Genomic DNA, 27,929 nt, shown 5'->3' on the forward strand with positions numbered 1-27,929 from the left:
ATTATTTCAGTTCCAAAGGTTACCTTAAGAATGTAAATATTTTGGACATCTCAATGATTAATTTGTAAGAAAGATCAGTGTGACAAAAGATAGGTCAAGAGGAGGAGGAACACAAGCCTGCAGGATGAAAACCCCAAGCCCCCTGCATGGGGACACTAGTGGCGGTCAGTAGCGCTAGCGAGTGACGGTTGCCATTAATATTATTCCTCTATTGTCTGCGTGAGCAGGGGTACTGTTGCTTCAATGTCCAGTTGGCTACTGGGGAACCTGAAATAATTGTCCTGAATGAGGAAATTTATTATACCAATATAAATGCCCTTTGGAATCACCATCTATATCGTCTGAAGGCCAGGCAGGCATCAATATTTGGTAATGAGACAAAGTCTGTCATAGTGCATTGGCACTGCCGGTGGCTCCAGGTAGCCTACGCAGTGGCCTCCACGGTACGCACTACCCATGTGTCTTAGTTCGTTTCCTATTTACCAACTGATGAGCCCAACTTAGCATACTGGGGCAAAACTCTGGCAACCAGGTATGAGTTATAATGTCCAATAACGGACCATTTACCGTAATTACTCGCATATTAGACCCCTTTTTTCCCCTCACTTTTACAGCCAAAAATAGTAAAGGGGGGTCCAATATGCGATAACCTCAAAATTTTGTGCAGCGAACACATGACTTCTAGGTTATAAAGAGCTATAAATTGTATGTGTAAACATTCTGTATGTACTGTTATTTAACAAACTTAGAATATTAATGGTCCAATGCATCAAAGGGATTATTTCAATTCCAAAGGTTAGCTTAAGAATGTAAACATTTTGCACATGGAGAGCTGCATCAAACCAGTTGATGAACTGATGACTCAAACAAAAACAACAGAATGTATTTAAGTTATACTGGCTGGGATCAGATACCGAGAACGAAGAATTATCTACAATCTGTATAAAAATCAGTCTGCAATGATAAGAATCGAGGGCTTCAAAAAAGAAGCAGCAATCCAGAAAGGAGTGAGGCAAGGCTGCAGTTTGTCCCCCTTCCTGTTTAATGTTTACATAGAACAGGCAGTAAAGGAAATCAAAGAGGAATTTAGAAAGGGAATCACAATCCAAGGAGAGGAAATCAAAACCTTGAGATTTGCCGATTATATTGTTACTAGCAAATGTACCCATGCTTCGCTACGGTAATCGGCAAATCTCAAGGTTTTGATTTCCTCTCCTTGGATTGTGATTCCCTTTCTAAATTCCTCTTTGATTTCCTTTACTGCCTGTTCTATGTAAACATTAAACAGGAAGGGGGACAAACTAGTCAGACCAATACGCTAACCCCAATCATAACGTTAATGATATTACTGAAAAAACCAGCATCATTTTTGACAAAGCCATTCCGGCATTAAAGAATGATTACCTCAAAATAGTAAACACACGCTCCAACAAACCAACGAATCACAAGCCCGACCCCGCCCCTACTTGCCCAACGGCCACTCCTTCCCCTCCACCTACATCCCCCTCCACAGCTAATATGAGCCCCAGACGCACTCGCAGTAGAACACAACAAGCCTTCAAACACATCGGCACAAGACTTCCACAACAACTAAAGTAAGTACACTTTCCATACACACACCAGGCATTCCTTCATACACACACCACTGGTATACTTATATTACCTTATCTTTACAGAGTACAACCACAAACGTAGACGAGAGAGGTGTTGCCACCAACTACTTCTAATTCAAACTCAAGACCTGCTGTTTACTATATTTAAACTTACCAGAGTACATCACAAGTTGGAATATATAACACATTATAAAAAATTTCTTCATGACAAAGATCCATATCAATATGACGCATACCAGCTTCAGAACTTTCTCGAAGATTACCATACACAGCTAAAATCAACATAACATAAAAGCAAAGGAACTACACAGAAGATAGAAGAATGGAACCTATGTAACATGAACTAAAAATTTTTAACAAGTGTCTACCTATACTTACCAAATTTTATTGTGTTAAAACTTTGTAAGTGTTTAATATTATGACCCATATGTTTTAATATGTCCTACATACTCATGTTCTAACTTATTGTAACTTTTTACCTTGACTACTGATATTTTAATTACATGCTACTGTATACATTTCCATCCCCCATTAGACATCCGGATGTCTAATACAATAACAACTTGTGAATTGTCTAATGGCTGGAAACAAATCATGTACTAGCTGATGATGGCCGTTAAAGAGCCGAAACCGGTACTACTTTAATCTATTTAAAATAAATTGTGTATTCATTGGTGGAAAAACACTTTTCTTATCTATCCACTATGCCTATCTTCAGTCATATTTTAGATGGGTCAGTTTGTTTATAATGGAAGACACCCTTGCCTACTGACAAACAGGATTGGGTAAAATAGTTTTGAAAAAAAATTGCACGCTCCCTAGAGTTCTGCTAGTCGAATTCAGAAGGGAATTATGCATTAAAATAGTGCAGAAGAGATGGAGGACGAACCCATTCTTACTGCCTGTCAAAGTCGATGTGGGTAGGACTGAACACAATAGCAGAAGCCCTCCTCCTGACAGTCACTATCGATTTGCAATGAAGTTAATACCAACGGCAGACAAACCCTTCCTGGATTGCTACAAATTGACGTCAATGAAAGAATATAGCTGTCATACGGAAGTATAAGGATGTTAACCATCATTTACAGAATAACTGCTGCTAAACGGTACATCAAATCGAAAAACGGATTGTACGATAAGACGCACTTTCTGGCCATATCTTGGGGTCATCAACTACTCCCGTATAAGTTTCAAATTTCTGAGATTTCTCGTAGTGCCCCATTAATTCACGTCTTTTTTTCATTTTTAAATATTTATATATACATCGCTCCAGCCCGACTTGCTTTTATATATATAGATGACGGATAAGCATGAGCACGTTGAAAAGTGCAGACTTCCACTTCGAGATTCATATCTCCTAAACGGGGCATGATGTTAAGAAACGGTTTGCGCCATCAGACGCCTCATTTATCGCTCCAAACGTTTATTTCTGAACCATTTCCTCATATCTCCCATATTAACGGGGTAAATTGAGTTCAAATTTTGAATAGGGTGAAATTTGGGTACATTTTTAACATTTTACATTACTTTTTGCCTACTTATGTATAAGCTAGAATCATGAAATTTGCTCCACATATGGCTCCTAATTGTGCCAATGTGCGCACCCAACGTGACGATCCTATCATTCTTATAAGTGTGTCAAACAATGAAATATACTTGTAAAAATCACCACATTTACGAACATCCAGAAATACGGCCAAATTTAACGTATAAGGGAGAGAGATACGACAAAATGACACAGGACCAAAGTTGTAGATCACTCCGAATTGAAGCGACACTGTGCCATCCGTTTTGTGATACGACTTACCGTTTATCCAAAAAATAGCTCAAAAAGAATGTCTGCACAGTCATTAAAATTGCCTCCATATTTCGATATCTTTGGGGGTAAAAAGTGAAAAATTTGAACATCTTGGAATTTCCCCGTCGGTTAGGGACCAAAAGCTACAAATTCACCACATTTCAATTGTCTACCTCGTCTGGCAGGTTGTGCCGCCATCTTGATTTGGGGGGACGGGGGATAAAAATTAGGAAATTCCCGAAAATTTTTAAGCCCACGAAACCTATAGGTTGTTGTTTCGGATATATTATACGACTGCGTTCTTATGCTGAGCCCAAAATTTGAGCCCCCCCTCCAGCGTGCCCCCTTCAGGGAATTTTGAGAATTTCCGATTTTTCTAGGGATCCTGGGGTCATCAGCTTCTCCCGTACAAAGTTTCAAATTTCTGAGATTTCTGGAAGTGCCTCATTAATTCACGTCTTTTTTCATTTTAAAATATTTATATATTCATCGCTCCAGCCTGACTTGCTTTTATATATATAGATGACGGATAAGCATGAGCACGTCGAAAAGTGCAGACTTCCACTTCGAGATTCATATCTCCTAAACGGTGCATGATATTAAAACACGGTTTGCGCCATCAGATGCCTCATTTATCGCTCTACATGTTTGTTTCTGAACCATTTCCTTGTATCTCCCATATTAAGGGGGTAAATTGAGTTCAAATTTTGAATAGGGTGAAATTTGGGTACATTTTTATCATTTTACATTACTTTTTGCCTACTTATGTATAAGCTAGAATCATGAAATTTGGTCGACATATGGCCATTAATCGTGCCAATGTGCGCACCCAACATGATGATCCTATCATTCTTATAAGTGTATCAAACAATGAAATATACTTGTAAAAATCACCAAATTTACGAACAATCCAGAAATACGGCCAAATTTAACGTATAAGGGAGAGAGATACGACAAAATGTCACAGGACCAAAGTTGTAGATCACTCCGAATTGAAGCGACACTGTGCCATCCGTTTTGTGATACGACTTACCGTTTAGCCAAAAAATAGCTCAAAAAGAATGTCTGCACAGTCATTAAAATTGCCTCCATATTTCGATATCTTTGGGGGTAAAAAGTGAAAAATTTGAACATCTTGGAATTTCCCCGTCGGTTAGGGACCAAAAGCTACAAATTCACCACATTTCAATTGTCTACCTCGTCTGGCAGGTTGTGCCGCCATCTTGATTTGGGGGGACGGGGGATAAAAATTAGGAAATTCCCGAAAATTTTTAAGCCCACGAAACCTGTAGGTTGTTGTTTCGGATATATTATACGACTGCGTTCTTATGCTGAGCCCAAAATTTGAGCCCCCCCTCCAGCATGCCCCCTTCAGGGAATTTTGAGAATTTCCGATTTTTCTAGGGATCCTGGGGTCGTCAGCTTCTCCCGTACAAAGTTTCAAATTTTTGAGATTTCTGGAAGTGCCTCATTAATTCACGTCTTTTTTCATTTTAAAATATTTATATATACATCGCTCCAGGCTGACTTGCTTTTATATATATAGATGACGGAAAAGCATGAGCACGTCGAAAAGTGCAGACTTCCACTTCAAGATTCATATCTCCTAAATGGTGCATGATATTAAAACACGGTTTGCGCCATCTGACGCCTCATTTATCGCTCTACATGTTTGTTTCTGAACCATTTCCTCGTATCTCCCATATTAAGGGGGTAAATTGAGTTCAAATTTTGAATAGGGTGAAATTTGGGTACATTTTTAACATTTTACATTACTTTTTGCCTACTTATGTATAAGCTAGAATCATGAAATTTGCTCCACATATGGCTCCTAATCGTGCTAATGTGCGCACCCAACGTGACGATCCTATCATTCTTATAAGTGTGTCAAACAATGAAATATACTTGTAAAAATCACCAAATTTACGAACAATCCAGAAATACGGCCAAATTTAACGTATAAGGGAGAGAGATACGATAAAATGTCACAGGACCAAAGTTGTAGATCACTCCGAATTGAAGCGACACTGTGCCATCCGTTTTGTGATACGACTTACCGTTTAGCCAAAAAATAGCTCAAAAAGAATGTCTGCACAGTCATTAAAATTGCCTCCATATTTCGATATCTTTGGGGGTAAAAAGTGAAAAATTTGAACATCTTGGAATTTCCCCGTCGGTTAGGGACCAAAAGCTACAAATTCACCACATTTCAATTGTCTACCTCGTCTGGCAGGTTGTGCCGCCATCTTGATTTGGGGGGACGGGAGATAAAAATTAGGAAATTCCCAAAAAAATTTTAAGCCCACGAAACCTGTAGGTTGTCGTTTCGGATATATTATACGACTGCGTTCTTATGCTGAGCCCAAAATTTGAGGCCCCCCCCCTCCAGCGTGCCCCCTTTAGGGAATTTTGAGAATTTCCGATTTTTCTAGGGATCCTGGGGTCATCAGCTTCTCCCGTACAAAGTTTCAAATTTCTGAGATTTCTGGAAGTGCCTCATTAATTCACGTCTTTTTTCATTTTTAAATATTTATATATACATAGCTCCAGCCCGACTTGCTTTTATATATATAGATTTTATCTGATACTGCAGAAGATCTCGAGAAGCTGCTGAATGGTATGGACGAAGTCTTGGGTAAGGTGTACAAGATGAAAATAAATAAGTCCAAAACAAAAGTAATGGAGTGCAGTCGAACAAAGGCAGGTGATGCAGGAAATATGAAATTAGGAAAAGAAATCTTAAAGGAAGTAGATGAATATTGTTACTTGGGTAGTAAAATAAGTAATAATGGCAGAAGTAAGGAGGACATAAAATGCAGATTAGCACAAGCAAGGAACAGCCTTCTTAAGAAAAGAAATTTGCTCACTTCAAACATTGATATAGAAATTAGAAAGATGTTTTTGAAGACTTTTGTGTGGAGCGTGGCATTGTATGGAAGTGAAACATGGACGGTAACTAGCTCAGAAAGAAAGAGAATAGAGGCTTTTGAAATGTGGTGTTACAGAAGCATGCTGAAGGTGAGATGGATAGATCGAATCACGAATGAAGAAATACTGAATCGAATTGGCAAGAGGAGATTGATTTGGCTAAATTTGACGAGAAGTGATAGAATGATAGGACACATCTTAAGACACCCAGGACTTATTCAGTTGGTTTTTGAAGGAAGTGTAGGTGGTAAGAACGGTAGGGGTAGACCAACGTATGAATATAACAAGCAGATTAGAGCAGATGTAGGATGCAGTAGTTGCTTAGAAATGAAAAGGTTAGCACAGGATAGGGTGGCATGGAGATCTGCATCCAACAAGACTATGGACTGATGACTCAACCAACAACAACAGAATGAATTTAAGTTATACTGGCCACTTTCGTCGGAAGACAGTATTTCTAAACGTAAAAGACAATAAATGGTGAACACGACTTTTAGGTCTCCTGTACATATAAAAGTCTATTTTAGATACTCATATCACATCATTTGTTACATCTCATTAATTCCTCTGGTGAGGCTGATGTCAGGAAGGGCATACGGCCGCAAAAACTTGCTACAAAGATTCGTCTCTCTTCTTACTCGTTCCCGTCTAAGAAAGGGATAAGGGTATCGTGTTATTATATAATTTAATGATACAAAAGAACTTCATTTGTCTGTCAGTTCAGCAGAGTAGGTCTAGCACACAGTAAACCTAATCACTGCTTTCATTTAAATTATCGCCTTGCGCCGCCAACTTCCCTGCTTTGCTACCGGCGTGTCGGCATTCTAAGCGACGTCATCTTCACTGCTATCTCTCGCCAGTCGCGTCAGCCATGCTTCATTTTCTTTGAACCATGCACTGCAATTAAGAGCATACGAGGTCCCATCTTTTTGAACTTTTTAAAAATAATTTCGTTCCCGACTCATAGAGTCTAAACAGTGTAAATCTATTCCCAGATGGTTTCTAATATTTCCAGTTGGTGTATATGTAGCAGAAGCCACTCCTTCCGAATAAAGCCATGGCAAACCATCAGCTACAGCTGATAGCTAGTGTATGTTACGAGTTGTACTTCCGAATGTAATACATAGTAACTGGAAACATTCTTTTGATAACTGCGGCTGCTGAAATACAGGCCCGTATTCTTAAGCACATTTCATGCTTGTTCTCTGCATTTATCACATCAGGATTTGCGTAAACAGCTGTTCATGATATAAGACAGACCACATTGTTTAGGTTCGACGGAAAAAATAAAAATTAATAACAGGAAAATATACCGCATTTATGGATATCTACAGGTGTGGTGGTAATGCGTTTTATTATCATAATGTTTAATTTCGTAAGTTTGTTGTCTCTGTTTTTATTAACGCATACCCTAGTATGTTTTGTTTGATATCTCCAAAATTCGTTTAAAGTACGTGGGGACGTAAAATTATTATTATTTGTTAGGTACGTTGGCGAGTAAAACAATCATTTTAATTGGATAGCTTTCATCACGTTTTGAACTTACTTCTCTCCTAATATGTACCTATATTGGCCCGAGTTACGAGATATTAAATGATCACTTTGTTAATGATCTCGCCTGCTGTATAAATAGCAACAACTGCAAATATTTCTCAACTAAAATAAACCTGTTTCCTCATCCCAAGGTGGTACAGCTCTTTTTAGACACATCCCCAGTGGAGGGGAGTTACATGTACCGCTTTTACCGCATATCAACCTTCCTGCCATTCGTAAATCTCTGGCAGTATGGTACCGGGAATCGAAGTCAGACCCCCGTAAACAACAACTAATTGTGTTAACCATTACGCTGGCGGACATTATTAACTACAAAACACAGACATATAGCATGTCTGATGCATGCTTGCAATGCGCGGGTTGGACACGAAGCTAGGCCTATTCATCTGTTTGTGTGACGTCATCAGAGCTGCAGTAGACCTGCGCTACAGAGGCGGACATTTCTTAACAACGAAACACAGATGTACCGCATGGATTTGACGCGTTCTCATTGCGTAGGTCGTATGGACGAAACTATTCACAAATTTGTGCAATGTCATCAGAGCTGCAATATGACTTGTACCCGCTTCGAAGCAGAATCGTCGTCGTTTTCTGACGAATTACGTTGGGGGGTCTTATAGGTGAGATTTATTTTTTCATTTTCCTCGTCTCGAAAAGCCAGGGAGGGGTCTAATACGCGAGGGGATCAAATACACTAGTAAATACGGTATATTGGTATTATAAATTTACTCATTTGAGACAAATATTTCAGGTTCCCTATGGAATATGTAAACAGACCTCAATCTCTAATCACAGAAATGACAGTGTGCTGAACATCTTGATTGTACCCATTGTGTTTAATAAACTAATTAAATTTCCGATCATTTATGTCATGTATTTTTACCGTACCGGCTATGATAAGAAATATTCATGGGTAAGTATTTTTTGTTGCTAGGTCCATATCAACGCCGAGCCACAAGAAAATGGGTTTACAGGATTTAATGAAAATTGCTATATAGAGTTAGGGAATAAGAAACTACAGTCTCAGCTATAAATTTTTTAATTCATTCTGGGTGAAATGGTAGTTGAGGGGAAGGCACCTAAAATTTAATTTTTAAATACGTATGTTATTGGTCCTATCGAAAAGTACTGCATAACAAAAGTGATAGAGAATACAATTTCCCAAAATTTATGTTTTATTCAGTTTTACCGTATCGACTATGATAAGAATGGTATTTCAGAGTCGGAAGAAAACTAAATGTGAAGGCCTACAATATCGAAAGCGCATAACCTTGATCAACAATATTACATTGACCATTGTTTGTTTTGATGTTCTTTGTCTCTTATGCTGCCACTCAACTCCGATATAGGGATTACTGCTGCATATCGAGTATAACAGCCTGACTGAATATTGGTAGGAAATAGCTGTGGAGTTAAAAAAACTTTCTTCTTTAGCATGCCATTCCTCCTATTCATACATTTTCTGATACTGCTGGTATGTAACACACTGGTTCATCATAGCATTCCAACTATTGGATCCCTACTCTGACGCGCTGTTTTGAATGAGCCATGTGCAAAATTACGGCAGAGTCTCACTTAATAGTAGTAGTATACCTGGTCTAGAATTACAGTTTAGGCCTATTCCAAATTATTGCACCACAATTCACTAAATAACTCAAAATTCAACCCTTAAAAGAGTTTGCTTAAAAAGAACTGCTACCTCTTCACTTTTATTAAATTCTACATTCATTTTATTCCAAACTAGCAGTGAGGAGGGGGTTTCTCCTCTGGCTTGAAGAAAAAATTTGCTTTTAAGTCAGATTCTTCCGCCACCAGTGTAGTGAATTGAGATTTTCCGACTCATCGGGTACTCGTAGAAAACAGATTAATAAAAGGACATAGGTTTTACTCTGGGACCCTCCACTATTTGGATTTCCCCCACCGAAAAAAGAAAAAAGAGTGTTCATAGATCATGGCTATCTGCGACCTGGTCATTCTCCCTCTGGAACATCGGACTGTTAGATCGGCAGTGTAGTACTGTTAGTTGAAACGGAGAACATGTGTGGTTTTTCATTTGATCGAGTATTTCATATGTAAGCATTGCTTTTGTACGCGCCATTCCCACTGACCTCATTGTAATGACCTATGTTAAGGTGGGAAGACCACTAAAACGGTCTTTCTGACGATATAAAAAGACAGGTGGAGAGTGAGTGTCTGTCATTATAATGAAAACTCCCAAACCTGATTGTGACTGATGGTAGGCAAGCGGGCCTACCATTACGATGAAATTTCCCTAATGCAGCCTTCATATAAGAAGACTTTTGGTGACTTCCCTGTCGCGTTTGTAGGGTAATGTTAAGAGCTATGCAAATTAATACAATCTTGCTCACAACGCGTACACTATCTAACCTAGAATTCTATATACAATGTAGAATTCCATAGTGAAGCATGGGTACATCAGCTAGTAAATGTCTATATACAAAAAAATGTTTCATGACATAACGTCACAAATAATGTGGTCGTAAACTAATAATGATACTAATAAGTGGATGTACATCACAAGGAATAATAATAATAATAATAATAATAATAATAATAATAATAATAATTCAAGCTCGTTACTTGCATTATTTACCTTGGGTGAGAGAATATTGTTTTCATGTTATGAGTTTATCATACTTGCATCAAACATTGAGGATGTTTGAAACAGGTGAAATCAGGTGTGCAGTGAAATCCCTGAAAAACAATGAAGCTACCAGCATAGGCTAGAGCAGCCTTGTGGAGATGATCTGGTAGGACAGCTAACTGGATTTTTAAATGAGAGCTGGTGCACACCATGTACACCTGACAACTGGCGGGAAGGTGTTACTGTAAAGATCCCCATGAAAGACAGTCTCAATGACTGCAATAACTGGCAAGGAATTACCATTCTTTCAGTACCCGGTAAAGTGTTTAAAGTTAAAAACATTTTGTTCTGTATTGAACTGAGATCACAATGTTAAAATTTTGGGTAAAAGTTCAACGTTTTCAATACAATGCATGTTGTACAGGAATGTTATTTACAACATATTTTTATTTAAGGTACTAGTTTGGACACATTTATATATTGATAAAATCATTGTTATCCGTATTGAAGATACTGAATGTAGGATGCTAAAGGGTTTATTGTGTCACCTATTCAATAAATTTTAAATGTTTAAATTAAATTTTATATGTATTGAATAGGTGACACAATAAACCATTTAGCATACTACATTTATATATGGTGTCATCATCAGCGTAAAATTACAACTAAGCAAAGGAACATCCTGGAATTGTCTTTACAATGTATGCAAATGATACAACACATAAAATCACATACTAGGTGTTATAGTCTTGTGTGGTTTTGTGCAATTAAAATCACTGGTAATGGAACCAAGATGTGCTTAAATATAAAGTTAAGTTAGATGAGCATGTTATAATTGTGTTCAAGTGAACATGAGGAAGAACAGTTGTTGTTATAAGCAGGTTCTTCAAAATCTTAGTATTACCGGCACAGTTACGAGATAGTGGGTTTATACAAGTAGGCCTTCGTTGGTTGGGCTGCTCTTGTTTCCAGTCCAATAAGGATTACAAATCCTTGTGCAGCATGCCTTGCAACTTGCCGTGTCAACCCTATTGGACTGGGAACAACAGCGGCCCAACCAATTAAGGCCTACTTGTATAATCCCACTATCTAATAATTGTGCTGGTAACACTTAGATTTTGAAGAACCTGCTTATAATAACAACTGTTCTTCCTCACGTTCACCTGAAGAAATCGATTTTAACATGCTCATCAAGATTTTAATTTGTACATTTGACTTTTAACTTCATATTTAACCTCATCTTGGTTCCATTACCAGTGATTTTAATTGCACAAAACTACATAAGACTATTACGCTGTAACGCGTTGTAAGAGAACAAGTGCTACATATTTAATATTATTTTAACCTAGTATGTGATTTTACAACATGTGTTGCGTCATTTGCATACGTTGTAAAGACAGTTTCAGTATGTTCTTTTGCTTAGTTGTAAATTTAGGCTGATGACACCATGTATAGGTGTCGAAACCGGTACCTTAAATGAAATATGTTGTGAATAACATTCCCGTACAACATGTATTGTATTGAAATGGTTGACTTTTTACTCAAAATTTTAACATTACGGTAATGTGTTTTCGACTGTTCCACTCAGGTATTTTGGGAAAAGCAGTTGATAAACTGGTAAGAGAGGAACAGGCTAGGTCGCATCATGACCGCTTGTGTCCTGAACAAATATTTGCATTGCATAACATTATTGAGCAGTGTATAGAGTTCCAAAAAACCATTGCTCTGAGCTTTATCGATTTTAAGAAATCTTTTGATAGCATACGTAGGGACTCTTTGTTGAACATTGTAAGAAGCTATGGTATCCCTGATAGATTTATCAACATCTTTGGAAGCCCATATCACAAGAGTAGCTGCTGTGTGAGGGCCGATAGTTGGACAGTAAACTTCATCAACGATACAGTTGTCAGATAGGGCCGTATTTTATCATCCTTTCTGTTCCTCCTCACCACTAATTTTGTTATGTGGAAGGCGCTGAATGGTCCAAGTGGAATGACCACTATTTTGTTGAAGACATCGCATTGATGGCGGAAACCAGTGCCTCGTTACAAGACACAACTGACACGCTGAGGTTGGAAAAGTTGGGCTATGTATTAGTGCTGTTAGAACAAAAATTATATTGATTGTTAATCACACTACAATCACACTGATCACCATTATCGCCATTGATCAGCAGCCAGTCAAACAAGTGAAAGAGTTCACTTCGTTTGGTAGCATCTTACTGTAAGATGGCAGTGTTGATGTCTGCTACAGAATTGGCAAAGCTTCAGCGCTTGCGATACATTTGTTCCACTTCAAGGATCGATAGAGACAAAACTCAAATTTTATAAAATACTTGTCATGCCAACAACAATCTGTGCCCGTGCAACATGAAGACAGCACAGAAGCTCAATGTATTCCACCTATTTTGTTTATGCAAAATATTAGGTGTCACTTGAAGTGACAGTCACCAATGAGGAAATTTTATGACAAAGGAACTGCAGGAAATTTTAAGGTATGTGGGCGGAATGTTGAATGTATCTAGCTGGTCATATTTTTTGCCTACACAACAGCTGACACTTCAACGTTGTGTTATGGGAGCCACCAGGAGGCAGGGAGAAATGGGGCAGACTGTGCAAAACATAGTGCCAAACATTCAAAGAAGACCTATGAATAGTTAATATCAGGTAGGATGATAACAAGAACACTACTTCAAACAGGACACATGGTGGAACCTTGCTGCTCTATGCGCTTTATGTGGAAGATGATGATTGGTAAACACAGATCTTCTCTTTCCACTCCAGTTGCAAAGTTAATATCCTTTTCCTCAACCCTTGTGCAGCAAATATTAGAAAACAAATATTGTTTAGCTAATTTACGAAAGTAAACGTCACTGAAAATGCACATTACATTGTTTCTGCAAATGATTGAAGGCATTAAAGCTAAATCCACACAAAGTTCTAATGCATTGTATATGTTACCAGTTCTTTTTTATTTCACTCCACCTGAATTGTCAGCTCAAGAAATGGCTGTTGTTGCAAACAGTTATGTTTTAAATATTTTTATAGCTTTTAACTTCACTAATTATTTTTCATAATTGTTTACATTTGTAGATCTTACTTCACAGTCACTCTTAATTTATAGAAGTCTTAGAAATTATTTCCATTTTAATCAGTATTCACTATATTGTGTATTATTTGTCTTCGGCAGCCTCTAGGGGGAGGAAGAACTTGTAATAATAACATGAAAACATTACCTTGCCTGATTGACGTGTGAATTTTCACAGGCATTCCCCACATGACATCATTTAAATAATGACAATAATACACTGGCACATGCTATAATAAATGAAATATGCTGTTCTTTTGCATTAGTTGCTGCCTGTTTTCACTAGTTTCTTTTTTAGAGTCTATAATCAGAAGTATAATTATCAGAATCGATGTCAGAGTAACCACTATATTATTCTGACTCACACTGCTATTTCCTCTTCTCGTATTTCATCAAATTCAGATATCTTACATTCTGGTGTGCTAGCGCCACACTTACAGCTTCTTCCATATGAAAGTAGATGTATCTTCTTGTTGTTGTGGAGGGGGATTTTTTCTTTTTTTCTTGGAGGATCTAGAGACTTTTATGGAATATTGTCATCATTTACCTGTGGATGTTAGAATTTACAATCTGGCTGAAGCAATTTCTTTCATCATTAACGGACTGTTTAAAATTTTCATTTTGGAAATGTATGCCATAGATTACCAAAAGTGATGGGGGAAAGAATATTTTTACTTTGCATAAAAACCCATTTCCTGTATACCTTGGGAATTTGTCCCTGTATTGACTAGTCTGAAACTATTACAGAAATATTTAAAATAGTTTTACTTCCCGAAACATGTATGGTTAAATAAGTAGATTTATTTCATTATAAGGTGTATTGACAAGGCGGATTCAAGTAAAACTATTTTAAATAGTTTTGTAATAAAACAGATTGTGTAATATGGTGTGTGTTACCATTCCTTACCGCTTTTAAGGGTGTATACCAATTTTCACACTCTTCAGCAAGTGCTTTAAATCCATCCCATAGATTCTTAAAAATTTTATATACCATTTTCGACCTACCATAATTACTTTTTTGAACTCTTTCATGCCTCTCTTAATAACCATGTGATTCTGCTTAATAGTCGTAATTTTACAGCCCTACTTTCTGTCATATTTATTTCTATTTTTATTTGTATAATAGACCAATTTTACAAAATGTTGTAAATATATTGATCATATTGAAGAATTTTGCCGACATTCTTTACCAGAAAGATTAGTGATGAAATATTGTTGTTCTTGCTAATTTACTTAGGAGTTAGTTATTTTTTAGTTAAGTCCCTATGCTTACTTGTCTGTTACAAAGGAAATGGTATTACTTTTATTGTTGAGGAAATATTATTTCTTGTGGTGGAAACCTGGAAAAGGTCCAGTAGTGTTGTAATGTGTGTTTTGTTCCAAATCCATAATAATGTTATGTGATATTTGGCAGTGGCTGAGTAATATGACTCCCAGTCAGATTAAAGCTTTGGCTGAGATAGAAGAAAATAAGTTTTCTGCCCTGACTGAATTGGAGAAATGGGATAGTGCTGAGAAGGAAGATGCTTTATTTGGTATGGATGGACACTGGAGCTGTTATAAACTCACTGGGCATGTTTATTCAACTCTCTTTGATGTTGCAATCAATTTAGCTGGACAAGGTCCTGTAGAAGAAAGGGAAGAAAATGAGTAAGTGTACATCACTTTTGTGAGATATTATTGTCAATTGTTGTAATCTGAAGTTGTAGTGCAAAATTTTCCATTAGAGTTAGGTTTATTCGAAGTGCTTAATTGAAATATTTATAAACTTATATACGTTAAAGAAATTGTTAATTGGTATGTCATTGATTCATTGTCATGTTTATCTGTGCATATTACACAGTAAACTCTCGATATAACAGACTATGGGGCTCCATTGGTCCATAAAAACAGAAGTCCATTAAATTACAAATGTGAAGAATATTACTGGCAATAATATACTTGTATTAATATCATGTTTATCTGTGCATATTATACAGTAAACTCTCGATATAACAGACTATGGGGCTCTATTGGTCCATAAAACCAGAAGTCCAATTAAATTACAAATGTGAAGAATATTACTGGCAATAATATACTTGTATTAATATCTTTTAACGGGTACAGTTTTACATACAAACTATTTTACAGTGAATTTGATTTTCAGTTGAATTTCAGTTGCTTTCTACTTGTATAATGTTTCTTGGCAACTATTGATCAAAATTCTCCAAAAAATCTGTAAAAAAAACACTCACCTGTGGATTTGATGAGACATCTATGACTGACATAATTTTTTCCATTTGTTCTCCAACTACCGATGTAAACACTCAAGAACAATTGAGGAGCTTTCTAGCAAGCTCCACCAAAGTTATTTTTAATGCTTTTTTGTGTCCGACTTGTTGACCGAATGGTCAGCGTACTGGCCTTCGGTTCAGAGGGTCCCGGGTTCGATTCCCGGCCGGGTCGGGGATTTTAACCTTAATTGGTTAATTCCATTGGCTCAGGGGCTGGGTGTTGGTGCTGTCCCCAACATCCCTGCAACTCACACACCACATATAACACTATCCACCACCACAATAACACGCAGTTACCTACACATGGCAGATGCCGCCCAACCTCATCGGAGGGTCTGCCTTACAAGGGCTGCACTCAGCTAGAAATAGCCACACGAAATTATTATTATTAATGCTTTTTTGTGTGTGTGCTGAAATGTCTTTATCAGATGTGATACACCTTCCAAACTACAATAACATGCAAAACTCATTTAAGTTGAGTAATAATATTTGAGAGATCGAATTTTTTTTTTTTTTTTTTCTTCTCCAAAGTCCACCTAAGTCATTAAAACACTTAATTCCAAAACCTACTTAAGTCTGTCATGACACTGGTATTTTCACGACGTGAAGTGGTGTTAAATCAGATTGCTCCCCAAGCGGTTTGGGAGATTAACTCTATGGCCTGGGAGATCCGCTATGCGTGAGAGAATTGGTCCACAGCTTCCCTTATACCACCTGTAATTACAGCAGTTGATAATGTATACAGTATTTACAAGCGCCTCCACAACCTCAAATGATGTGTATATCGAAGATTTGGCGTGGTCAACTCTCAGTGGTATATAAATCTAAGTCCAAACTCGAAGTGTTTGATATTATTATTATTATTATTATTATTATTATTATTATTATTATTCATATTATTATTATTATTATGATTATTATTATTATTATTATTATTATTATTATTATTATTATTATTATTATTATTATTATTATTATTATTATTATTATTATTATTATTATTATTTGAAGACCTCAAAGTGCTGACTGACAGAGCTTCCGCTCGCAACTCCCGGTAGATTTGATCAAAAAAGACCCCGTCCAGGGTGTGCCCCCTGGTTTTATACCTACTCCTTGTCAAGCCCGTATTTCTGGAAAAGAATCGAAGTTCTCCACTCTGTGCTAACTTCAGCCAATCAGAATGAAAACTCCCATTTTCGTTCAACATGTTTTCGTCTTTTCTAGTAGACAATCTATGCACTTGGGAGGGTGCAGTTTCCCGCTACGTGACTAGCCACCGCTCAACCAAGCCATTTCTTCTAATTGCGCAACTATTCTGCCTTTGTACACTCAGTATACTTTCACATTCCAAGACCTTTATGTTTCTTATTTTACATTGAATCTCTCCTCTAATATTATTCATATTATTTTGGCATCACTGCAATTACATAGCTATAAATATATACTCATATTCTCCCCTTTAATATCAGCTCATGTCTTTGTGACACCATCCTCCTACGTTCCCGATCACAGGTTCGATCCTCGGAAGAGTGGTTGTCCTGAGCTCAAAACTGGGGCAGACACGACAAATCAAATCAATATTCTTGAATTCCATTCATGGTTTAATATTGATTTCTGCGCAATATGGAATGATATTTCAACTTGAGTTTTGGAGGGAGAAGCTAGTTTAACAATAATAGAGCCTTTCAAACAGTTACTGTAAATCTCAACAGTGAAACAGCTTGAGATAGAAAGGAGTGTTGTTTGTGCTTATGCTGAACTGCTGCCGCAGTAGAGTAAGATGAGTGATATAATGTTGTGGCCTAAACGTCAAAGGGGAAGGAAAGGAACAAGAACAAGAGATAAAAGAGGGTAGTAAGGATGAAGAAGCAAATAAACAGGAACAGTAAAGAAGCTCATCGTCCTCCAAGACTGAACTGCCATCATGATCATGGTTCAACTACCGATGACATCAAATACCTTTTCAATGAAATACACAGCAAGAAATCAAAGGTTGAACAAGACAACTTATTGAGGTTCATCATATTTAAGAAAAAAGCAATAATGACCCAGGGTGCAGAATCCAAGTGATCGAGCAGACGTAGAGTACAATAGTCATAAAGGATATGGATTGCAAGTTCCTGTCTGTCTTATGTCTTTCTGTCAGTTACAGGCATCACATTGGACAGGCTGAAGGGTTTAAGGAAATTCCTGAAGATGGGTCAAGGTGTCCTACGTCAAGAAAACTGAGGCGGCTCGCAAATCAAACAAACGGATTTTGGTATCACACAGAGCATTGCAAATCACACCAAAACGTTTAAAACTATTGTCACATTATTCATGAGGGGAAAACTGCACGTTCATATTTACCTTTAACTTTGAATGCAAGAAAAATGTATTATATGAGGAAAAGAGAAGAAATTCACTCTGGACTACAGTATTCATACAGGAAATAAAGGTTATCATTTCCCTACAAGTGTTTGAACTGTTTTCATGATACATATATGGTTAGGTTAGCTGACTCAGTTTGAAGAAGAAAACTGAAATGTTTGCCACAGAAGCCTCTGGAGTGATAATTCTCCGAATCCAAGATGACGTTTTCTTCTCAGGATCTCGTGAAAAATGAAGGGTCGTCTTGCATTTGCGACCTAACAGTAATGAACACCACCGGCAACTACCGCGGTAACCACGCTGCTTCTTTTACCCCTGTGCGCACGCACATGCAAAACTCGTTCACAATAAATTGCGCCTCTTTATTGTACATCGCTAGCCATGGCAACCGGTTGTCCAGTGCCTCTGTGTAACGTCACTGGATCTCGGGAAATAGTGAAATGAGAATGACGTTCTATTAGCCTCTACAAAACATGTGAGCTTTTGAATTCTTAGAGAGGTCACGGCTCAGTGGCAGAGTTACATTGTGTCTACTGTATGTAATGTATCGTCGTATTGCACAGATACAGGTTTTGCTGGCAAATTTTCAACAGGTTCTAATCGATGTTATGATGCCAATTTTCAGTTAATGGCTATTGAACACTCGGAAATGTAGAATAATTGTGCAGCCGCAAGTAAATACGGCGTAGGTCTAACTAAAGCCAATATTCTGCGTTAGCATGAAGACATAGATAGATAAAAAATGCCCACTATTAAAAAAAAATGCATTTAGTGGCTCGCAACAAGGACGCTTTAAAGAAGTCGAAGATGAAATTGTGAGGTATGTGCAAGAAAAACGGAAGAGTGGAATGGCCATACCATGCGCAGTAAACTAATTTGATGAATTTCAATGCCCACGATTAGGCCTATACATTGCTAGCCGCTGAAGTTGGCCGAACCCGGCAAGCGAGACGTGCTTGTAGCGGCCACTTGTAGCTGATGCTGAGTAAAAGTAACAGTTTGATAGACAACAAAAATATTTTCCCGATGGATCGCCATATTGTAGAGACGCGTGGAATAAAATTGCTGGCAAATTATCAACTGGTTCTCTTCGATATCATGATGCCAATTTGAAGTTCATGGTTATTAAACCTGTGGAAGTAAAGAATAATTGTGCAGCCATAAGAAAAAAGAAAAAACCCTGGCTTAACTAAAGCCAATGTTCGGCCTTGGCGTGAAGAAAAAGATAGTCTAAAAATGCGTACGGTACAAGAAAGGGATTCATATGATTTTACAAAGTACTTTTTAAGCTTGAAAAAATTTTTTGAAGGAAAAATTGGGAATCGTATTGCAATCAGGGTAGTCTTGTATGAAATTAAACATACAATTTCATGTAGTATCGGATTTCAGTAAGTAACAAATAAGTAAGCCATGGTGTGGATATCATCTGCAGAAACATAAGTTTTGAACAAACTGATTGCCGCTTCATTCCGATTTGAATGTGTATGGGGGTTTTCCCGACTTTTACAAAACATCGGATATAACCACAATCCACTATAGTGAGTAAATTTTTTGCTGTTTTGAATTTTTGCTATAGCAGACTTCTACTGTATATAAAGTTAAAATAAAAGTCAATTAAAATATTAATAAAAGCAGAAGAAGTTTTTCATTCTCTCTGTAAAACTATTAAAAATGACGTAGGTGGAGTCTGCAAGAAAGCTCCTCAAGTAGATGCACACCGAATATCATGAATTTTCATAAATAAATATATAATATTTAACCCTTATGCTTTCAAGGTAACGATCTATCAGTACTCATGGTTTCTGCGAAAACTGTCACAGATCGATCCATTGTTACTGGCCTGTATTGTTATTCTTTCGTTATTTACATGCTAGATAGCAGCATTTTGCACGGAATGAGAAGAGCACAGTTTAAACTCGCGTTATACACCACAGGAACTGCCAACTATCCTTGTTTATCGATATTCGTAGAGTTGGAAACATGTTCGTTGGAGTTTGGTGTCTTGTTTACGCCATGGTTGGCGTTTTTGTCTCCGTTTTTGTTGATGTTACAGATTATATTGTCAAATGAAGCACTATCATAGGCATTATATTTAGTTTCCTTGCTAGTTCATTATTTAAATTGTTTTCTTTGGTAATAAGGTGCATATTGTTAGTGAAGTGTTAGAAGTAGTTGGATATAGTTCATTTAGGTTAGGCCTAGTTATTTATGGCGTGCAACATGGCAAAGAGACGGTATTATCGTGGAATATCTTGACGTGTTATTCAAGTGATGATATGTTTCTGTTGGAGAAAAGTCATCTTTCACCCACGGAAATAGTGAGGAAATAGCTTTTCAACTCACTGCTGGTTATGTAGCTTCCGGTTTTATAACTGTGTTGTAGTGTTTTATTTTTGCATTTATTGATAGACATTTCTTTTTGTTGATATCCCATGTTAATTTTTGTGCTTTAGCTAATCTATTTGTTCTTGTTTGGATTGAGATTTTTTCATTTAGGTTATGTGTTATTACTTCTCCAAGATATTTAAATTGAGTTACTATTTTGATTTTATTACCATTTATGGTAACTTCTTTTAGTTGTGTTGATTTTTGGGCCATTATTTGATTTTTCAAATGATTTTTTGAGGCCAATTTTACTTGCAATGTTTTGAAGTTTTGATATCTGGGTTTTTGTTTCTTTTGTATCCACTGCTAGTAATGCTAAATCGTTATCGGTTTTGATTTTTCAGCCAATCTTTATTTTTGGGGGACATTTCCTAAACCCTTCCGTCATTACCATTTCTAGAGCACAATTAAATAATAGTGGTGAGAGCCCATCTACCTGCTGTAGTCCAGTTTTAATTTCAAATGACTGATATTTCACCCCTAAACTTCACTTTTGATTTGGTGTTAGTGAGAGTCAATTTTATCATGTTTATTAATTTGGGGTGTAGTCAAGGTGTCTTAAAATGTTGAACAGAGATTCTCTATGAATGCAATCGTAAGCTTTCTTGAAATCTACAAATGTTATCACCATATCTCTGTTTCTTCTCCTGTTACAGTCCATTATCAACTTGACTCATGATCTGATCAGGACAGCTCCTCCAGGGTCTGAAACCTCCTTGATATTCTCCTAGTTCTTTCTCATACTTTCTCTATGAGGAATTAATTATTATTAAAATTGCGCACAATGTTAATCAGTGTTTAGCATAGGTACACAATGATTTTGTTCTCTTTTTGCAAAACTGCAAGTGATATCTGTGACAACTTTCACTACACAGTTCGCATACACATGAATCACAAGGATCATGGTATCTTTTTTTTTTTGCTTTACGTCGCACTGACACAGATAGGTCTTATGGCGACAATGGTATCTCTTATTAGTGCTGGCTTCATGATGGAAACAATGACAAGCATACCGGGTCATAACATGTCTTAACTCGTAGTTACACTGCGTCCTCGCCTTATTCGTCATGGCGTCAGTGGCATAAAACTCGCACCAAATGTCAATTCGTTTTTTTCTCCGCTTTCTTAATGCATTTTGGAGGGCATTCGTTGATTGTAGTAGAATAATATTTCTGATTTCTTGAATTAGATAGTCTTCTTTCGTTAAGACATATAAAAGTCTCGATCGAGTGAATTGTGAAACACCAAGTGTTCTTTCGAGAAATGAAGCCTTCACTTTTTCTAGGGTTTCCAAATCACGTACTTTTAAATGGTCCCATATAATTTTTATTCCGTATGTCAAAAGTGGAATTATTTTCGCTTGAAAAGTTGCATTGCTCTGGTCGGAGACAATTTTTCTGGGTTTGGAATGTCTCATGGCTCTAATCGCTGCTGTTATTTTTTCTTTAACATGTATAGAGAAGGTGGTTCGAGTCGTCTGGAGATAAATTCCCAGGTATTTGAATTGGTTCATAATTGCTAAATGTTTCCTTCTAGGTACATTTGGTCTTTTAATGCATTCTTTCCTCCTTTCCGAAATGTCATTTGAACTGTTTTCTTAGTATTAATTGAGAATTTATTTTCAGTTGCCTATTCCAAGAGTCTGTTGAGTGTATCTTCGACGTTTTATAGCGTTGGCCCTCCTATGACAATGTCATCGGCATACATGTACATCATAACGTCTTTATCCATCCCATGGGTGATTCTTGTCACATCAGATGTTAACGAAATTGAATAAGACGGGACTCATGGGGTCCCCCTGAAGTACACCATTCATTTACTTTATGGTACTGGATGTAGCAACGCCATCATCTATTATCACCCCTGTGTCAGGCAGAATGTTTCTGATTATTACGGTAAGGTAGTTTTCCCATCCTATCAGGTGCTCTAATTTCGTGATGAGTATTTTTCTCTCCAGAAAGTCGAAAGCCTTGTTGAAATCTATAAATACTGCGAAGAACTTTCCTTTTTCCTTCCTTAGAGTATCATCGATATCATTCAACAAATTCTTCATTGCATGAAGAGTTGATCTACCTCTTCTAAATCCAAATTGAGGGTCTGGGATAGAGATGTCAACCAGCTCTGTTGGTCTATTGCAAAGAATTTTAGTGAAGACTTCAAAACCATTGTTCTCCAGGGCGATAGCTCTATAAGAATTTGGATCTTCTGTGTTTCCTTTCCCTTCGTAGGGAATTTTGATTTTGGGAGTACCTCCAGCACTGTGGTATATCCCCTTTTTCTAAACAATTGTTGAACAGTTTTGTCCATAACGTGTTCATCTGTTCAAATGAATCTTTTAAGTTCTCATTTACTATATCGTCGGGGCCGGGGGCTTTCTTTTTGTTGGACTGTATTATTATCTCTGCAACTACTTTTATATTTGCATCGAGGTTTCTGCGATTAAGAATTGAAATGTTTCTCCAATGTTTCTATCTCAATGTTGTTGCTGAAATGTGGTTGTCTTGGTCTTAATGCTACAAAAGGGTTTGCCTCTGCTTCTTCTGCCAATTGAGTGTGTTTCATGTCTAAATAGTTTTTCTTTCTTTTTCCTTTAGAGTTTCTTTTTGTATTTGCAAAGAGCATTGTTATATCTTTCAAGTTCTTTGGGATTCTTGTTATTAGATCTTGTTTTATGTAAACAGTCTAATACATATTTCCTTTCCGCATAGCATTGAGCATCGAGCCAAGGTTTTGACTTACGATGGTATTTGTCTACTGATACAACTGCTATTTTTATTGTGTCTAATCCGAGCTGCATTATTGAATTGTCCATTACTTAGTTCTTGGAGAACATACTAGTTTGTGGTGTATGCTGATTGCTTGATTGTTTCTGTGTTGAGTGTTCTATTCATTCTGACTTGATTACTTTTTTTCAGATTGAAGTGTTTTTCTGTTAGTTGTCAGAGAAGTTAGAACTGGTAGGTGCTTCCTTGCCCGTTAACATAGATGATTTTAGAATATGTTGACTTACACATAAAAATAAACAACCCCTCATCAAGCACATTCCCCTCAACTTCCCCTTCAACCCTGCCTTTGTTTCCCCTCAATACTACCTTCCCTACTTTTACTTCACCACACTGGTGGAGCTCCAACTTCTCTTCAATCCACACACAAGAGCTGTGTGTTTCACTAACATAGTTTCATAATCAATAAAGAGCAAGTAATTAATTTTTCTAATTAGGTATTATTTGTTTTTCTTATCTTTTTGTTCTTTCTATTTCTATCAGCTTTCTTTACACTTTGTGTGTTGATTTTACGTTCATTTCTCTTTTTAAACATTAACAAAGAAGACCATTTGATGTTAACCTATTAGGCTCGACATCTATTACATAATATTCTGCTTTAACAACAAACTTCACAGCTATTATTTTATGACAACTTCTTTAACTATTCAAAGTCAACTGAGCAGTCCCCATTTTCATAAGTCTGCGTTAGCGTCCTAGTCAAGAAAACGACACATTTTTGGACACCATAAAAAAAAATTTATGTGAATTTTTACAACATGAATGTACACTTTCTAGTCAATTTCTTGCAGCTGAAGATCACTGAAGGAGTCCAAATGCACTGTTCCGTGTAGTTTAACTTGTAACAATGTTAAGAAACTTTTAAGTGGTCAAGACTTTTTGTTTTTGTTTTAAACATCGTCATGAAGGCTTGTATGTTTCAGTGTATATTATATGTTTGTCTTGTGGTCTTTAAGAGAATGGTTATTCTTTACCATGCTTCGTCAGCTGATGGTGCATGAAACAAGCCAAAACATGTACCGACCCATTGTAACTCATCATGAGTATTACAAGTATTAAGTTGACTTTATTAAAATTTTATTTTGTAGCTGATCACAATGAATTTTGTAATGATCTAGCTATACTACATAACTAAAGTTATATAGTATTAGATTTCCGATCATTTATATCATACATTGTTACTGTACTGGCTTTGATAACACAGGTATTCATGAATTTATATTTTTGTTGCCAAGTGCATATCAACGCTGAGCCACAAGAAAATGGGTTAACAGAATTTAATGCAAGTCGGTATATAGAGTCGGGAAATAAGAAACAACAGTCTAAGATATTAACAATTTTATTCACCCTGGATGAAATTGTAGTTTAGGGGAAGGTGCCTAAAATTTAATTTTTAAATACCTATGTTATTGGTCCTATCGAAAAGTACTACATAACAAAAGTAATAGATAATACAATTTCCGACCACTTATATATTTTTCAATTTTACCGTACCGACTATGATAAGAATGGTATTTCAGAGTCGGAAGAAAACTAAATGGGAAGGCCTACAATATTGAAAGCGCATAACATTGTTCAACATTAACATTAGATTGACCATTGTTTGTGGTGATGTTCTTTGTCTCTTATGCTGTCACTCGACTCCGATAAATGGGATTACTGCTGCGTACCGAATATTAACAGCCTAACTGAATCATCATCATCATCATCATCATCATCATCATCATCATCATTTCCCTTTATCCAGCTGTAGCCGGGTAGGGGCAAATATGGTTCCTCTCCACTTTCTTCGGTCTTTCCACTACTCCTCCAACACTGTGTCCCAGTCCAGGTTTCTTTCTATAATGCTGCGTTGGATGGTATCGTTCCATCTCAATCGTGGTCGTCCACGGCCTCTCCTTCCTTGGATTTGCATTTCCATCACCTTTTTTGGCATTCTTTCATCGCTCATTCTCTTTATGTGCCCAGACCATCTTAGTCGGCTCTTCTCTATTCTATCATTCATTTTTTCCACTCCAATTTCTTCCCGGATTTTCTCATTCCTTATTTTGTCTCTTCTACTCTTCTGTATCATACTCCTCAAGAATTTCATTTCGGCTGCCTGTATTCGACTCTCATCCTTCTTTGTCATTGTCCAAGTTTCTGCTCCGTAAGTTGTTATGGGTACGTAATACATCTTGTACATAGTATCCTTTGCTTCCATTGGCACATCTTTGTCCCATAACATGTTTCTTACACTATGATAGAAACAACTTCCAGCTTGAATCCTTTTATTAATCTCAGCATCCAGTCGAGCATTCTCCATTAATTCACTCCCCAGGTATTTAAACGTTTCCACTACTTCCAGGGGCTTGTCTGCAAGTCTAATCTGACCTTTCCCTTCTTTCTCCCCTCTAGTCATAACAAGAGTTTTACTCTTTTCTACACTTATTTTCAATCCACATTCTTCGATCTTCCCATTCACCACATTCAACTGTTCTTGAACCTTCCTGTCGTCTTCTCCCCAAATCACAATATCATCTGCAAATAACATCATGTTCATTTCTCTTCTTCCATATGCTGCTTTTGCTGTTCTCATGATGTCATCCATTACTATTGTAAACAGGATTGGTGATAGAACACTTCCCTGTCTCAGCCCACTAGTTATTTTGAACCAACTTGTCCTGCCAACTTGTGTTTGTACGCAACTACAACATTCCTTATACAATGCCATGATCATTTTTATTAATCCCTGTCCAATTCCTTTTTGCACCAGACTGTCCCAAACTTTCATCCTAGGGACATTGTCATATGCCTTTTCAATATCAATGAATGTCATCACCATATCATTCCACTACTCGCAGTGCTTTTCCATTAGTTGTCTCATAATGAAAATGGGCTCTATTGTTGACCTTCCACTTCTGAAACCGAACTGATTTTCCTGTATCTGATTGTCAACCCTCAACCTTATTCTACTTTCCAGTATCCTTTCCATTATCTTAGCAACATGGGATATTAGAGTAATTCCCCTGTAGTTCTTCAAAACTTTCTTATCACCTTTCTTGAAAATTGGGATGATTATTCCTTTTTGCCAATCCTCAGGGACCTCCTTATTCTCCCAGACATTCCTGAGAACCCGATATGTCCACTGCAGGCCTACAGCTCCAGCTGCCTTTATCATCTCCACTGAAATTTCATCTATTCCAGCAGTTTTTCCATTCTTCATCTTTCTTACTGCCATTTCAATTTCATTCATTGTAATTTCTTTATCCATTTCTTCATCAACTAATTCCCTTTCCTGGTCGTCCATTGAATGACTGTCATCCGTTCTTATGTTCAGCAGCTTCTGAAAATACTCTCTCCACCTCTTTCTTATTTCTTCTGGCTTTGTTAAAATTATGCCACCTTCATCCTTCACAAATCTGGTGTTTACTTGATCTCTCTTTTTGTTTCTTAAGATACCATACAGTAATTTCTTGCTGCCCTGCGTATCATCTCTCAATTTCTGTGTGAATAAGGCCCAGCTTTTCCTCTTTTCTTCCTCCACGACTTTCTTGGCCAAATTCTTTGCCTCCACATATTTTCTTCTACTTTCTTCAGTCTTAGATGTTTTCCATGCTTTCCATGCCATTTTCTTTTCCTTCACTTTAATCTTTACCCTATCATTCCACCAGTGTGTTTCTTTGTCTTTCACATTTCCTGATGTTCTACCACACACCTTTTCTGCACATCCAACCAGTGCTTCCTTAAATCTTTTCCATTCCTCTTCAACATTCCCCACCTCTGTCTTGGGTACCAAGGGTATTATTTCCCTTTGAAATTCTTCTTGTATGCTTTTCTCCTTCAACTTCCATACCTTAATTCTTTTCTCTCTTCTTAATGGGGGTTTTTCAATCTTTCCAACTTTCAATTTTCCTATCACAACTCTATGATCTCCACCAAAAGCTTCTTCAAGCATGGCTTTTACATCTACAAGGTTCTTCCGGTGTTCCTTCGCTATGATTATATAATCAATCATGGTCTTTGTTCGTCTGTCTCCCCAACCATACCTAACTGAATATTGGTAGGAAATGGCTGGGGAGTTAAAACACTTTCTTCTTTAGCATGTCATTCCTCTGATTCATACATTTTCTGATACCGTACTGCTGGTACGTAACTCACTGGTTCATCATAGTATTCCAGCTGGTAGTAGTAGTATGATGACCTGGTCTAGAATTACAATTTAGGCATATTCCAAATTATAGCACCACAATTCACAAAATAACTCAAAATTCAACCCTTAAAAGAGCTGTTGCTTATAAAGAACTGTTTCCTCTTCACTTTTATAAAATTCTACATTCATTTTATTCAAAATTAACCGTGGTAGTTGCCGGTGGTGTTCATTACTGTAACCTTCTTCAAACTGAGTCAGCTAACCTAACCATATATGTATCATGAAAACAGTTCAAACACATGTAGGGAAATGATAACCTTTATTTCCTGTATGAATACTGTAGTCCAGAGTGAATTTCTTCTCTTTTCCTCATATAATACATTTTTCTCGCATTCAAAGTT

General features: G+C 37.0%; 1 protein-coding gene across 1 annotated transcript in view; it reads left to right on the forward strand.

Annotated features, from left to right (window-relative positions):
- Positions 1 to 27,929, forward strand: part of nonC (serine/threonine-protein kinase Smg1) — a 794,437-nt gene that overhangs the window by 317,001 nt on the left and 449,507 nt on the right. Inside the window, 2 exon segments of the mRNA XM_068225601.1 lie at positions 1,677 to 1,682; positions 15,000 to 15,235. Coding sequence (XP_068081702.1) covers positions 1,677 to 1,682; positions 15,000 to 15,235 — 242 coding nt within the window.

Source organism: Anabrus simplex, chromosome 1 (genome assembly GCF_040414725.1).
Source record: "Anabrus simplex isolate iqAnaSimp1 chromosome 1, ASM4041472v1, whole genome shotgun sequence".
Lineage (NCBI taxonomy): Eukaryota > Metazoa > Arthropoda > Insecta > Orthoptera > Tettigoniidae > Anabrus > Anabrus simplex.